This window comes from Dunckerocampus dactyliophorus, chromosome 20 (genome assembly GCF_027744805.1).
Source record: "Dunckerocampus dactyliophorus isolate RoL2022-P2 chromosome 20, RoL_Ddac_1.1, whole genome shotgun sequence".
NCBI lineage: Eukaryota > Metazoa > Chordata > Actinopteri > Syngnathiformes > Syngnathidae > Dunckerocampus > Dunckerocampus dactyliophorus.
This window is the reverse complement of record NC_072838.1, coordinates 10058753-10074801: the sequence shown is the minus strand read 5'-3', so window position 1 is coordinate 10074801 and position 16049 is coordinate 10058753. Positions and strand designations below refer to the sequence as shown.

At 42.9% G+C, this 16049-nt stretch overlaps 1 protein-coding gene across 1 annotated transcript; it reads right to left on the bottom strand.

Annotated features, from left to right (window-relative positions):
- Positions 1 to 2147: 2147 nt before the first annotated feature.
- On the bottom strand, positions 2148 to 14508 carry LOC129172882 (adenylyl cyclase-associated protein 1-like). The gene is made up of 13 exons (XM_054763069.1): positions 14349 to 14508; positions 11931 to 12035; positions 6892 to 6992; positions 6685 to 6762; positions 5957 to 6100; positions 5617 to 5702; positions 5208 to 5313; positions 4847 to 5018; positions 4596 to 4777; positions 3798 to 3921; positions 3634 to 3716; positions 3385 to 3528; positions 2148 to 3099 (listed from the first exon to the last, which is right to left on the bottom strand). Exons 2-13 carry the CDS (start codon positions 12031 to 12033, stop codon positions 3016 to 3018), a joined length of 1407 nt encoding a protein of 468 aa, XP_054619044.1. The 5' UTR covers positions 12034 to 12035; positions 14349 to 14508; the 3' UTR covers positions 2148 to 3015.
- Positions 14509 to 16049: the final 1541 nt, after the last annotated feature.

The window sequence follows — 16049 nt, the reverse complement described above, 5'->3', positions numbered from 1 at the left end:
GTAAAATGTGTCGTCAACTGACGACAGCTTGTCACAGGCTAAGCCAGCGTGTGATTGCTCACGTTTCAATGTCATTTCAATTTCTAGCATCTTTGTTTACACATTTTGCCTGGCTAGATGGAGCTAGATAGCTAGTTTTTCTCCCTACGAGTGGCTATCACGTTCATGTTAACTTTTTTAAAGTGTATTATAATACTTACGGCTTGTCTACATAACACTAGTTGAACGTTCAACATAAACACACGTCTTGTGTCTAGCTTTAAGATAGTGAGGTCTCCAACAGGTTGCTCGTATGCTAGCAGTAACTCATCAGCTTATGTGGAATAGTTCACCATTTAGACTTACACTATACGTAGTACCAAAAGTATTTGCTCACCCATCCAAATGATCAGAATCAGTGGCCTGGCCACACGTGGATAAAAAACTAGCACCTACGCATGCAGACTGTTTTGACAAACATTTGTGAAAGAATGGGCCGCTCTCAGGAGCTCAGTGAATTCCAGCGTGGAACTGTCATAGGATGCCACCTGTGCAACAATTCCAGTCGTGAAACTTCCTCGCTCCTAAATATTCCAGTCAACTGTCAGCTTTAATATAACAAAATGGAAGAGCTTGGGAACAACAGTAACTCAGCCACAAAGTGGTAGGCCATGTAAACTGACGAGAGGGGTCAGCGGATGCTGAGGCGCGTCGTGCAAAGAGGTCACTGACTTTCTGCACAGTCAATTGCTACACAGCTCCAAACTTCATGTGGCCTTCAGATTAGCAGTACGGAGTACTGCTTCGTACTGCTATTACAGTACGGAGAGAGATTCATGGAATGGGTTTCCATGGCCGAGCAGCTGAATCCAAGCCATACATCACCAAGTGCAATGCAAAGCGCCGGATGCAGTGGTGTAAAGCACGCCGCCACTGAACTATAGAGCAGTGGAGACGCGTTCTCTGGAGTCATGAATCACGCTTTTGCATCTGGCAATCTGATGGACGAGTCTGGGTTTGGAGGTTGCCAGGAGAACAGTACATTTCGGACTGCATTGTGCCAAGTGTGAAATTTGGTGGAGGAGGAATTATGGTGAGGGCTTGGCCCCTTAGTTCCAGTGAAAGGAACTTTGAATGCTTCAGGATACCAAAACATTTTGGACAATTCCATGCTCCCAACCTTGTGGATACAGTTTGGAGCGGGCACCTTCCTCTTCAAACATGACTGTGCACTAGTGCACAACGCAAGGTCCATAAACACATGGATGACAGAGCCTGGTGTGGATGAGCTTGACTGGCCAGCACAGAGTCCTGACCTGAACCCGATAGAACACCTTTGGGATGAATTAGAGCGGAGACTGAGAGCCAGGCCTTCTCGACCAACATCAGTGTGTGACCTCACCAATGCGCTTTTGGAAGAATGGTCAAAAATCCCTGTAAAACACACTCAACGTTGTGGACAGCCTTCCCAGAAGAGTGGAAGCTGTAATAGCTGCAAAATGTGGACCGACATATTGAACCCTATGGGTTAGGAATGGGATGGCACTTAAGTTCACATGTGAGTCAAGGCAGGTGAGCAAATACTTTTGGTAATATAGTGCATATATACTATATACACACTATATATATATATGTTTTCTAGTCAAACATGATGCCTGTATTTAATGACAAATGAGCACAGCGAGTGGAGATGTGCTTCACAAAACCCCATTCATTTCCCAAGTATTCTTATTACTCTAAAACAGGCATCAAATTCAATTTAGGTTTGTGTCAAATATTACAACTAGTACTACTGGACTAGGACTAAATAGGTCAGGTAACAAAAGGAGGCTCGACATTTTACTGTCACCATTAAATTAAGTTTTGCAATGGTCTCGGTTCACATTCTGCGCTTTGTTGAACAGCGTTAAATAACAAAAATCATAATGTCAAAAAAAAATTGCAGATGCAGCAGCGGCACGACACAGCAAGAAACCCTAGGGTAAACCCTGTACTTACAAATTGTCCTGTGCAAACACTTTTCCTTTTTTTTTTTTTTTTTTTAACTAAAAACATTTTGGTCTGCATACACGTGTTATATTAATACACATTTCAATGAAAACAAACAGGTTATTGCAACATTTTAATGATGTCTCCAGTATTAATGAGCAGAAATCAAAATTGTGGAGTCCCCCCCCCCCAAAAAAAACGAGGTAAAAGAAAGACAATATAAAAGACTGCTAGCCAAATGGTGCAGACATGTCTACTGATTTAAGTGCAAGAGCCAATATGACCAGCATCTAGACATCGTGGTGACACATCTCCTAGGAACCACAGTTAGCAGGCTAGATCACTTTGCCCTTCGCCTCGCCACAACCTTTCCTTACAAGCCTCCTCACATGGAATGTCTAATATTTGGGAATGTGTACACAAGGACACATGATTGTGATCTGATCCATATTCCAATGAGATGATCCATTTCATTGCAAGAGTAGAGGTGTGGTGCACAAACACAACCTGATTTTACAGCTAATTTATGCGCTGACAATATTCAATATCCACAACAATATTCTCGGTCAATGTGCGATATGGAGGCCATGGGAAGGATTTGTTAACAAGTGCTTAATTGCATATTAAGGAGCACAAACCTATCAAGCCACAAAAATGTCAGAAATAAGTGAATCTTGGTACTACTGCCTGATTGGCCCCAGTGAAAACAATATCCAACATTGACTACACGCCCTCTAATTTCGGTGTAAAGCATAGCATGATCCAGATAAATAGAAAATATACCTAATGGCAAAGTGCTCCCTGCTGATTGGCTGGAGGAATGCTTCTGATAAAAGTGAGCATTCCTCATTGGCTGTGGGAAGGAACAGCTAAAGCTGCGATTGGCTAACTGGGAGTGGGGGTGTTCGATGCTCACCTCTACAGCATGTGGGTTAGTTGGTGATCAGTCAGGTGGCCGAATGAGGGGAAGAGGGGTGTGTGTGTGTGTGTGTGTGTGTGTGTGCGCGGCGGTGTTGAGAACAGGTGGCCGTTTCTCATGCTGCTACTCTACCCTGCGATCTCTGTTGTTGTGGTAACAAGCTTCTGGCCATCCCAGACCGTCTTGAACTGCTCAGGAACCGGGAGCTCCGTCTGTGGAGAGCAGAAAGACGTCACTGTGTGTAAGAAACGTGATACCAGCAGGTTTTGATACTAGGGATGGGGCCAAGCCTATCCAGTATCTGTATACGATTCCAAAACAGCCTAATTCACATAGGCACGACACCGTTGATGTACTACACTGCTGATGGCCATGTAAAAAAAAAAAAAAAAAAGCTTAACTATCCCTTTAAATACACCTGCTATCGACATCTTAGAATAAATTTTTCCCCATCAACAAGCACCATAATCAGCATTTCAATGTGGGCTCAAACTCACAAATTCGCCATCTTTTTGGGGAACCAGTATGTTCATCTCTGAGCTCTTTGCGCTGACGACCTCGCAGCTGAGTGAGTCATTGCTCAGGTACACGTGGCAACCATCCGTCTTGTTGATGGAGATGGTAGGCACACGACCCAAAACCTGGATACAACAGGAGGGTTTGTCAGTGCCATGTTTGTTATGTATAGGATGATACATGTGCTACGTTGTTGACTCATTCATAAATAACAATACAACAACACACACCTGGACTTTGACATCCTTGCAGTTTATGACATCCACAATGCCCACAACGTCATCAAACACCAACCCCATTTTCTTACAGTTATCTGGAAATAAAAGCAATAGATTAATCTGATGTTCCTCCCATACTGGAGAATAAAGTGGAAAGAAACAAGTTTGCTTGTTACCAAGAGTGATCGAGTTGATTTTGCCCTTGACACGAAGAGTGCTCATATTGCACTTGAAAGCGTAAACCACTTGCTTCAGCTCAGTGTCGCCGATCACCAGATCCTGTGCACCTTCTTGGTTCTCCTGCAGAGAGCGCAGAGATAATTAGAGGCACACTCACACTTTACTTTGCCTAGAAAAGCAAGCACAATCAAAACAGCGCAAAAAAGGTGTGCGATCACAGAAAGTGTAGTTTAACACATCGCAAAAGCAATGCTGCTCTTTAATACAGTTGAAAAGCCAGCATTTCAAGAAATGCTCCAAACGTTTGACAGTACGAACTACCTGAGAGAAAGTTCGTCACAAATGGCACCAACTTTACAAGATAACATTAAAAGGAAATATTGTATTGTGTTATATATTATTATAATTATAAATTATCATAAAATTAGTCCTTTATTTGGTCCAAAAAATGTTGACAATATCGTTTGGTGTCAATTTGTAGGACAATAAACATTTTTAAACACACCTGTGTTGTTTTGTGCCTATTTGGTTAAATTAAAAAAAGTTTATTTCCTGGGTCATATTTTTTCCATTGTACTCTTTTATTTTTATTTTTTTTTTTATTCATGTGAAAAATTTGTCTCATCCGGTTGTGAGACTCATGACAACCCTACTGTACCGGCATTATGACATTTCTCTTACACAGTCTCATTCTGTGTCAGTATCATTCGTATACACATAGCAGTGACCCACACAAGGCCAGTTTCTACAGACTGTGTAAAAGGAGCCTACGAGGTGGACCTTGAAACACATACCACTTTCCACTTCTTTCCTTCCAGCTCAAAAACGGGGGGAAGCGTGCGTGTCGGGGTGGCAGATGCAGCAGGTCGGGCAGCGGGGGAGCTAAAGGGCTTTGGTCCGGTGCGCACAGCAGACCCCTGAGTTCTGAGGCCAGGATTCTTGTGTGTCTTCTCATCATCCTTGACATGCCTGAGGCCTGCAAGGCAAATATGATCATGATGCAAATGACTAATACTAAAAAAAAATTGACGCAGTGAAAACTGACCCTTGGTGATGTCGGCTCCTTTGTTGATGGAGTCAAACAATGCGTTGCGATTGACAGTTTCACTGTCGCCACAGGTCTCACTGATGGGAGGAGGTGGTGGCCCAGGAGGAGGCGGGGGAGGGCATCCACCAGGCGCACTGGGAGGGGCTGCAGTCGCTGATGCCACCGGGCCCTGGGGAGGAAATCATTATGTTCTTATGTTAAAACAACCCCAGTCTACCTAAAGCATACCAGCTGATAAAATAAAATTGCCAACAAATGAAGTCTAGAGAGACCAGAGAGTGAGCGGGGGGGAGACTTCCCCACTTTAACCAAAAGGAAATACGCAATAGGCAATAACAGCAACTACCATGAAACTCACAGTTTTGCTCCAAGACAGACCGGTGGTGTGGTACTGTTTGATGTAACTCTGCATTTCGGTCCAGATTGACAAATAGGCGCGTACCCATTCCACATGCCTCTTGTCCCTGTGAGCGTGACAAAAAGAATTGCTGTGTTTCAGCTACATAAGCTGAAACATCACGTGTCCTGAGTTGTCCGATTACATGTTGATTTGACCTAAGAATCAATTGTGATCACGCAGGAAACATGTCAACATCAAACAATCTGTGCATTTACTTTATTTAATCTACTTTCAAAGCCTGATTGGTATGACGGCAGTGCTGAAGTGTATTGCTTGCAGTCATGGCATGTTTTAACACAGGGAACTGGAAAACAGCTAGGGTACACTCAAATTTCTAATTAGGAGAATAAAATGAAGATTTCCTTACTTTTCCTTGTATTCCTTAAGCACACGATTAGTGTAGAACATGGCGGCATCCTGCATCTCTTTAACATACGGGCATGGTTTTGGGTCCTGGGACAAAGCCAATATTGAGTTACACAAGAGTTAAACAACGCTCTCTTTCTGATGTGATTACGTCCATTTGAAAAGACAAGGCTGGAATATTAACCATCCAAACGACAACAGTCAAGCAGTTTGTGGCCATCACGCCCCCTGTTGGCAATGAGATGTCCATTCATCCTCCCACACAAACACAAAGCCCTCCACTGTTTCACACACGAGGCCAAAAACAAAAACAAAAACAAAAACAAAAACAAGGGGCCCACCATGGTAACCCATCCGAGGGCAGGCACGCTCTCGCTGATGGCGGAGAGGTGGTTGAAGTGCTGAGATGTGCGGTTCTGCTCGCGGAATGTTTGCACCTGCTGGATGGCTTTGCACACCGGCTGCAGGAGGTTGGTCAAAACCGCCTGGACAAACAAGGAGGACAAATTGAACCAATAAGATTATTAATAATACCCATTATTATTATTATTAATTGTATTTGTATGATAATTATTAATAATTAGTGTTATATTATTCACAGTTAGATGATAGTTCTACATTTTTTTGTCCATTACTACTACTACTACTATAGTCCCTTCACAACACTCTGTGCTCGGACCCTAATAAAAACAAAATTTTAAAATCACTTTACAGGAAAACAAATCATTTCTAATAATTAGGGGTGCACAATAAATATTGTACTGACAATCGGGTCGATATGAGAAATTATACAGATAAATCCTATAACATTAAAAAATAGCTTTGATAACCGAACAAAAATAGATTTTAAAAAAGTTGTCATCAGTATTGGTCTTAAGAAGTGAATTATCGGTATCTGCCTGAAAAAAATATTGTGCATCCCTACTTGCTTTGTAATGTGCAGTACTAACAACACACTACATAATGTAGTAATGAAGCAACAAGTGACACCGTTTCAAGACGTATGCCACTGATTAAAACATGCTTTCCATTCTCTGCTAAAGACTAAATGACAAAATGAGTGACTGACATCAGAGGGCTTCTGGGAAGAGGAGGCCATTAGAAGGAGTTGTCTCTGACAGGAGAATGCCTGCTTCATCATTTCTGCCTGCAAGGAGGAGAGGAACAAGACAATATTATCACTTGTCATAACATGTGTATAATATACATCAGTTATATGTAATACATTTCAGCAGCTTCTAAATGTTGCTTCTACTACTTGCAATGCAGTACGTACATGTTTCAGGACATCCCCAGCTATCTGCTGGCTGATTGAGTAATACTGAGCCACAGGGCCATTTATGATCTCGTCAAAGGCCTCAACGTAGGCTGATACCGCTGCAAAGACAAAAAAAAATATTGTAGACAAAGCAATTTTACATTATACACAACTTCAAACGCACTCGAGTTACCATAAATATTTTTAACTGTCAAGACGAGTCGCTTAATTCCAATTTGTGATGTTGTAGAAGGATACCTTAAGAAAAACATCCCATCATTATTATTGTCTTCCAATCGGTATTACTAGATATTCATGATGTCAAGGGTGTGTTGAATGCCATCTTCTACTCATCTATGGCTTCAACATACTCGCTAGATCTGGACCTGTAGTCCAAGTATTTAATGTTTTGACATGGTACTTCTATTTTGACCGCCCCAGGAACCCACTACCCAAGTGGTGCTACTCAGCCAATCAATTCTGTGCATTACACAATTCCATATACATGGGGACAAACTACAAACAGACAAGAGCGAGACACGGAAGGAGTGAGATCTATTAAAAAAAAACAAATGAGTGACAGATGGAGAGGCCAATAGACGAGAGACGACAGCGAGATGATAAAAGCTAGCAACCACAGAAAAATAAATACACATGGCGCTCTCTTGGGGGGAAAAAACAAAACATGGACAGCGAAAAGAGCTTTCAACCCAGCATACTCATGTATGTCCATTGTTACCTCTGGAAGCACAAAACCTTGTCTCGTATGTTCAAAGACCGTGGCAATGTGAAACGCCAATATCAGACAAAGCGTGTTTTTGACCAAACATACCCACTCAAGTCTGAAATGAGGTTGCAGAAAACAAGCAGTCCCAGAGACCAATAGGAAAAATCCACCCAAATTTAATTCAAGTACCCCCAACCTAGGGGTGTCCAAACTACAGCGAGGAGTCCGGCCCACAGCTCTTTCTGCTGTCCAGTTAATGTGTTGTTTAATCAGGGACCAAGGCATTATAGTAAGACTAAAAACGAAAATCTCCTCCTATGGTTTGCAGAAAGCACGAGTTATAGCATGAGTCTGGTGGGTGACTGTGGCCATCCAGTGCTTCTGCAGTGATTCTGCCTTTTCGGGGCTTGGCTGACACAGGAGCTAGGCAACCAAAGACAGACGGTTAGTAGGGTGTTTCTTTGAACGAGACGTTCGTTAGGGCCGCACTTTCACTGACGGGTATGGGAATTTAAAGGCTTAGTACAATTTCATTGGAAATAGACTGGCACAATACACGCACTCACCAGCCCGTAGTCGTCCCTGTTTTTCAGTGGTTAAACTTTCTTGTCCAAGCTCTCACTGGAGTCTAGAGACTGGAATCTTGTAATGAGTGGAACACATGATCGGGACACTCTACTTCGCAGTCATTCCCTATGCCGGTTGTCTATGCGAATGCTCAGACACCACGGCATTGAGGCTGGCAGGTTCCTCCCTAGCAGATAACTCATCCTTAAGGGTCTCGGTTAAACCGTTGATGAAAACAGGACGGAGGGTGTCCTCATTCCATCCCGACTCTGCTGCCAATGTCCAGAAATCAATAGAATATTCCGCAACGCTTCGGGAGCCTTGGCGAAGCACTAGCAGCCGGTTTGCAGCTGGACCCCAGCAGTCAGGATGGTACAACATTTTTTTCATCTTTTGGGAGAACTCTGCAAAGCTGATTGGGGGGTCTCTGGAAAAAACAAAGCCTCTTCCCATGCCAACGCTCATTCCCTTAACAAGCCCATGACATAATTGATCTTGCTTCGCTCATCATTAAAGGTATTGGGTCTCTGTTGAAACATGAGTTCACATTGCAGCCAAAATCCTCTGCACTTACTGAACTCACCCCCAAAGGGTTCTGGATCGGTGGCATAAGATTCCCTCAGTGCTGTTGGCTGAGCTGGCACGGCTGGCACCAAGATGGTATTTAACTCTGACACCTTGCGAGTCAATTCAGCGATTTGAGAGCAAACTGCTTTGTTGGAATGGGTCAGACCTCGAAGGATCTCTGAATGATGTTCCAGAAGGGTGTTTTGAGAGCCCAATCCTTCCCGTATTTGTTTGGGGCCAGATGCAGCCGTGTCTGCGGAATCCATGTATTTTGACCACATTGTTACGGTAGGGGATCCTGGACTGAAGGCCAAAATGCAGCAAAACACGAGTACTTAAGACTCTTGAGTTCGTGATTAAGGGGAGAGGAAATCCTCAGACAGTGCAGGGAAGCCTGGGCAGAGCGCAAAACAGCGTGCTCTGGCGATGCAGCAGGTACATCCCACGCACTAAAGCGTTGAATGGACACCCTGATGCGGGCATGCGTAAAGGACTTGCCATCAAAGATGGTGACGATGATTCCACCTCATGGTGCTGCAATAAGGGCATGAAAGGCAGGTGAGGTGTGGCGATGACTCCATATCAGTGCAGATCGTTTATGATGCTGCAATAAAGGGAATGGCAGACAGGCGAGGGGAAGAGGGACCCTGACAGTAAAAGAGGGGTAGTGATGGTGGGATGACGCCACACCAGACACCGCGCCACTTGAGCCAATTGGTTCGACAAAGGCGTCATTTCTCAAGCTTCATGCGCACACAAAACCTTTTCTTGCCAGGTGTAGAATCACAGAAAGACGTACCTTAAGCACACAATGTGTGATGCATTGATTTTTTGTGTTTGTTACGGTTCTTGGAAATGACTATATTACAAAAAATGTATGCCAAAATAATCTTGCTACTGTATATAAACTGTATATATCTGTGTGTACATTTTGCCGAAATGGTAGTACCCTATGATATGGCAGGTTATGTAATGCAATTCGGGTCTGGGGTCACAAAGACACGTATATAATTACGCCACTAGAAATGAACAACTACAGTGGCAAATTCTGTTATATTCTCTTTTTGGTGACAGCAAGAAAGGGCAAGGAATATATGTTTGCTGTAAAACGTCATATAAAGCACCCTGTCATTCATTAATTCCAATGACATTTTACTAACTTTGATTCTCATGGTAGTCTCACAGGACGTGCCTTTTTTAGGCTGAATACAGGAAACGGACATTTGTTTCTAAATACAGGGCGATTTCAGTTTTCAAGGAACGCTTGGCAACCCTAAAGCCTGAGGCATTTATATTGCTGTCAAACCTCGCGGCAAAATCTGACCCACTTCCCCAAGCAGTCAGGTGGTGCAGCCAGACAGCGAGGCTTAAGACGGTGTCATTTTTGGCTCCACCCATAAACAAAGCAAGCCTCCATGGGCGCTGCCCTGAAATACCTCCTCCATTTGGGTTGGGCAATATGGACCTTAGCATGTATCACGATATATTTGGGATGTACAGTGTTCCCTCGTTTCGCAGGGGATAGGTTCCCAAAATAGCCCCCAATAACTGAAATCCACAAGGTAGCAAACTTACGTTTTAAGGCTGTAAAACCCCTCATCGTACACTTTATACACTTTTCTCAGACAAGCATGAACTTTTTCCAACATTTCTCTCGTTTCAACACTCCAAGTTCAAACCTTGGTTTGAACTTTAATGCTCAACCTACGAGGCTGGACACAAGTTAAGTGTCTATTCCACTCCTGACCGTGCCTCTTCATCCTGGAGCTGCTCCGCTGAAGCGTTTTTGAATCCTTTTTAAAACATAGTTGCTGTATCCTTGTCCTCCAACCGAAGATTAATTTACAGTACTCCATAATGGCGCCACACATGTCCACAAGTCCAACATTTTGTGCGATGGTTAGCATGTTCCTCTGCCTTTTGGGTGCAGAGCGTTTCGTTGACATTGTGGGTTTTGTCGGAGAGAAAACGTGCAAACATACAGACTTCAGAGTCTCTGCAAGCTGTTTGCTAGAGATCAGACAACAGGCAACACGGCACCAAGGAGATTGATTAGACAATGGTCTACAGCCAATCATGGCACAGAAGACAATGCGCAGGAACTCCCTTAGCCAATCAGAACGTAGAACACAATGCGTGTTCATACACTGACAAAAAAAAAGCACTAAAATTGCACTAAAAAAAATCCACACAACAGCAAGTCCGTGTATCACGATAATTAAATTCAGCGTAGTCTTGTATAAAAAGCTACAAACCTTACCCCACATAATTAAAAACAATAAAATTAAAAGTAATCTTACGTATGGCACTGTGTAGAGTGTGCCCACAGCAAGCCAGTCTTTTCCAGTTGTTCAGGGCAGCTGCTTTCACAACATTAGCTCCACTGTCAGTAGTTACACACGCTTGTTTCTTCTCACCTAAGTCCCACTCCTGGAGAAACTCCTTCAACTCACGTCCAATGTTTTCACACGTGTGTTCCTCTGGAAAATAAACTTGTCTGGAGACAGGACGACTTCAAAGACCAGTCGCTGGTTATGTAGTGGAACGTGAGGCTAATTGATAGTTGAGTCCGCTCGGCTACTCAAGATGTCTATACTACAGATATCTGCTCTATCGAAACCAAACCACTTCCATATTACAGATGTGCCTCCCCATTTAGCAACAATTTCTTCGCCTATAGTCTCCGCTCCTCCTCCGCCTTCATCCATGCTCATTTTCTCTTTTGTCATTTGCTCTGCTTTCTTCGCCAGGGCTTAACCATGCTGTGGTACACGTGAGGCGCCAATGCGTCAATACAGTGTGCCGCGGCGTGAAATCACAGGAAGACATTTGTTTTCCCAAAAAGCAGTAGCATACTTTGATGTGTGTGATGGAACATTGTGTTGCGTGAAGATCATGGCTTCCCAGAATTACGCACCACTGCTTTTTCCTGAAACTGGCACTAATTATGAAATTTTTTTCCCCAGCCAATCTTCAACCTAAACAACTACTTCATTCTTAATGATACCATCTCATACGAGTATCCCCCCCCCTCCCCTGTCACCTTGCGCGCCACCACCAACCCAACATGCTTTCAAGATAATATTGTTGGAAAATGTGTAAAGATAAGGACATATTACACAATACTCACTTGCCAAACAGTTGTGCATGTAGTGTATATAAGAGTTGTCGCTTTCCTCAAAGAAAAATAAATTACCTCCACCAGCAGACCCTCCATTTCCGCTACCGGGGCCTGACATGGCCTCTAGGCGACCCACTGCCACCTCCAGCCGCTGCACCAGACTCGCCAACTCTGCCATACCTGTGGATTAAAGAGGCGATTAGGAAAATCTGACAAGCAGGACGGACGGGGTCACACCAAGATGGAGCTGTGCTGCTGTACACGTGGCACAGTCTGGAGATGTTTAAATCTCCCAAAAATACAACTTGGGTGTTCTCAGTTGACTCAATTACAAACGCAGCTTTGAATCCACATGTAAACTGGCAGGTTCGACAAGGACTTATTTCACCATATTTTTAAACAGGGCGTGCATTCATCATTACAGCTCAATTGGGAGTTTAATATTGGAACTACAAAGTGATTTTCTGCTTGGGGGGGAGTGAATGAATACAGTAACTCCCATCTGTTCTTCAGAAAATGTACACTGGAAGCATTCTGCCTCTGAATGCTTGCGTAAGAAAACAGAAGAATGCATCTGCTAGGTAGCAGGTCAGAACTTGCTGTGAAAAAGCTATGCTGATACCAGAGTGTGTAGACAAGCACTATCAATTCAGTTAAGTCATGAAGGTTAAGGTTCGCTACATAAGAGATTTTCCAAACATTGCAATGATTTTCTTGCAGGTTTGCATGTTCAACCAGAACCTGACATGATCACACCCAGCAAGAAAGATCAACATTACGCAAGACTCGGCTGTAACACGACACCGCCAGTCTCGGGCGCTTCCACCTGGCTGAAAACATAATGACGACATCAACAATTTAAACCTGCTGCTGTAGCCAGCCCACTTTGAAAACAAACCTTTTGGTACATGTGAGTGATGACAAAATAGAACCATGCCAGACCACGACAGAGGGATGGAAGCTGGTTGCAGAGTAATGAACCAAACTAAAATGTTTACACTGGCACATTCTACGACGGTCAGTTTTACATGACGCAGAAACTGAGTGTGTCAACAACAACATGCACAAGAGAGAAATAGTCTTCCAGAAGGGGCTTTTGTACGTGAATAAATGTTTGCCATTATTGCATATATGCACGCCATTCTTTTTAAACAGTCTTACAGACTGTGCATTAAGACTACGTACATCTTTGAGAGATGGCTGCCATTGAAAAAAACAGCATGCAGCAGGGAAGAAGTGCAGTGTGAGGCGTTCAGGGGCAGTGACTGCCGGCCAGTGAGGTCTTCAGACGGATGGTGCGGTGCGTTTCAGATGCCCACGGAAATTCTAGTTTGGCGTCTTTATGTTAGCCTATAACAGCGGGGAAAACACACCCCAATGTGTCATCTAAAAGTGGTTAAAGGCTCTTTATCTGCTAACGTGAAAACTAAAAACGCTTTCAACTCAGTGACGTCAGCAACACGCATTTTCTTTGCGTCTTATTTACACAGTACACTTTATGGAGAATACACTTAATATTTCAGCAAACATTCATGTTACTAAAAATACAATTTTAAAGCACAACATATTTTTACCCTGAAGTCATTACGACTTAGTGAAAGAGACCGTCGAAAGAGACCACTCTCCGATTTCCGAGATTTATTGAACGCCGCACATGTCCTATCTAATAGGATGTACTCGGACAAAGACGTCACCTTTCATTTCAATTGAAAAAGAAAAACGAAGTATACGCCATCAATGTGTGAAGCATTGGTGCGTGACAGGGGGTTAAAATTCAAGATCAATCTGGTTGTGTGCCAGGCATGAATGCTAGCGAGGCTAGCAAAGCTGGCAGAGGTTAGCTGAAGTCGGCATCCTTGCCAAGTGCTCTAAACTGTTAGCACTCCGGGGCTAGCATAACCTCTATAAAAATGAACAACGAAGCCTTATTATTTGACACATTTATAATGTGAGACAAATTTTCTCGGCGTTAAACGGTGCTGCTTCTAAGGTAGAGGACCGGTAGCATCATCAACACACTGCGAGCTGGCGAGGGTAAGCGGTGCCTCAGAAGCGACACTTTCGCGTTTGAGTACCGCAATACGGTTAAGATAATAATGTAATTATTAATATCTCATATTGAAGCTGGGCATGCTACCCTCTTTGTAGCGGCCGCTGTTTCGGCATTTCCTGGTTCTTCGCTAACACGCCCTCCCGGCGTTAGCATAATTATTACGGCAGGGTGTCTTAGCTCTATGATAACGTGGGTAAAACGACACACATAGAACCACTTTTATGTTGTTTCGTCGACGAAAAATGAAATATTTGTGACTATTTGTGCAGCAATGAGTGCACCGATTAGCAATAGTGGCTAACCGGGTGTGTTAGCGTCAAACAGATTTCAATTGTGATTTGGGAATGATAAGACGGGGCTCCGTTGTGTGTGTGTGTGTTGTTTTTTTTTTGTTTTTACAAAATACTATTGCATAAAAAGAGCAATAAATGTGCCGTTACCTGCTAAAGCGGTGACTCGGTTGTTTACTTTGACGTCGGGTTCGTTTGTGTAGCAGAGCAGAAGGAGCTGCTTCTTCTTCCTGGATGAATTTACCCAACGATCACCGCGCCGCGTTTCCGCCCTTGTCAGCTCGAGCCATTACTTTGCCATATAAGGAGGCAGACAGCAAGCAAAATTAGGACAGAACAAGCATGTCCTTCCTCCTTCCTAGTGTGCACTTCTCTTTTGAGGACCATTGAGAATTATAGGCACTCGCATGCGTTTTAGCACAATTCCTGCACTACAACATAGCCATGTACTGTAAATACAAAAAAATGGTGTACAGTTTCAGTCAAAAGTTTGGAGACACTTTTGCATCCTACTGCATGAGAATGTGTCTCCAAACTTTTGAGTACCACTGGCACCATAACTTGTGGTTGGCACTACTGAAAATGTGTCTCTTTGCATTATTTCTGTCGAAAAGGAATGTAGTATTGAAAAGTGTCTCCAAAGTTCTGACTGGTAACATACACCAAAGGCAAGACCAGACTCCACTACAACTACTACTACTAACTAGTGGTTGCAACTACTGTATGTTAAATATACCAAAGATTGTTTAGCATTGCGTACAGTTTCTGTTCGAAGGGTGTTTCATACCAGTCAAAAGTTTGGAGACACTTCCCCATGTTAGTGAATGAAAAAGCGTCTCCGACGTCTTGACTGGTACTGTATGGAAAAAGCATGTGGCCGTAAGGTCAATGTATTAATGTATTCTTCTTACCCTAATTAAAACTAATTAAAATTATAGAAAATGGATGATTTTTTATTTTATTTTTTTTAGCACAAAACCAATATTTTCATATTAATTTTTTTATTCCACACTGTAGAAACCCGTTTATAAAGTGGTAGAAAAACATTGCATTCATAATGTATGCCATATTGATAAAATACTTTTAAACTGGCCTTGCTTTCACAGAAGAACAGACTTCTTGTTACTCTTTTTTTTTTTTAATCTATTTGTAATCTCTCAACATGGCAAATCTGTTCCACAAGCACAAAACAGATTAGAACTGTGTTAACCAAACAAGTAAAAAAACAAAACATGCAGGCTACACAGTACATCTGGTGCTCGGCTTGATTTGTTTGGAAACAAATAAGTTACTATAGCGAGTGAGTAAATCATTTCTTCAGATTTCACTAATAACCCTACAGCCTCAATCTGCTGTTATTTACCTCATGAAGAGGGCGACTGCTCTGTCTAAATACCTTTATTACTTCCATTGAGTTGTAATGCAGCAAAGCATGATCACTGGAGTTAATAGCGGAATAAAAGTCGAACAAAAAGAAGTATGCTTCCTTATTTACTGTATAAATGAAATACTTTCGTCGTTAGAGCATAGATAACCTGTTTACAACCTTTTAAATATAGTTTTTAACATTAGAACCCGCTAGACATGAAATAACACCCCTATAGTCACCTTTATGTGTTCCGGTGGCGCAGACAGGAAGTGACGTCGGGGGTTCAGAGTTGAGTTTCATCTTGGCGTGGGTTACGGCCCCAACAGTAGCCTGTGTTAGGGATTATTGTGCCTGTTGTGATATAATTCAAACCTGCAATAAAAGCCTGTTTTTCAGGCGATCAAGTCTGGTGCTTGTGTGTCTCACCAAACATTACAGTAACATTACTGACACCTAGTGGCCAGTGTAGAATACCGTATCAC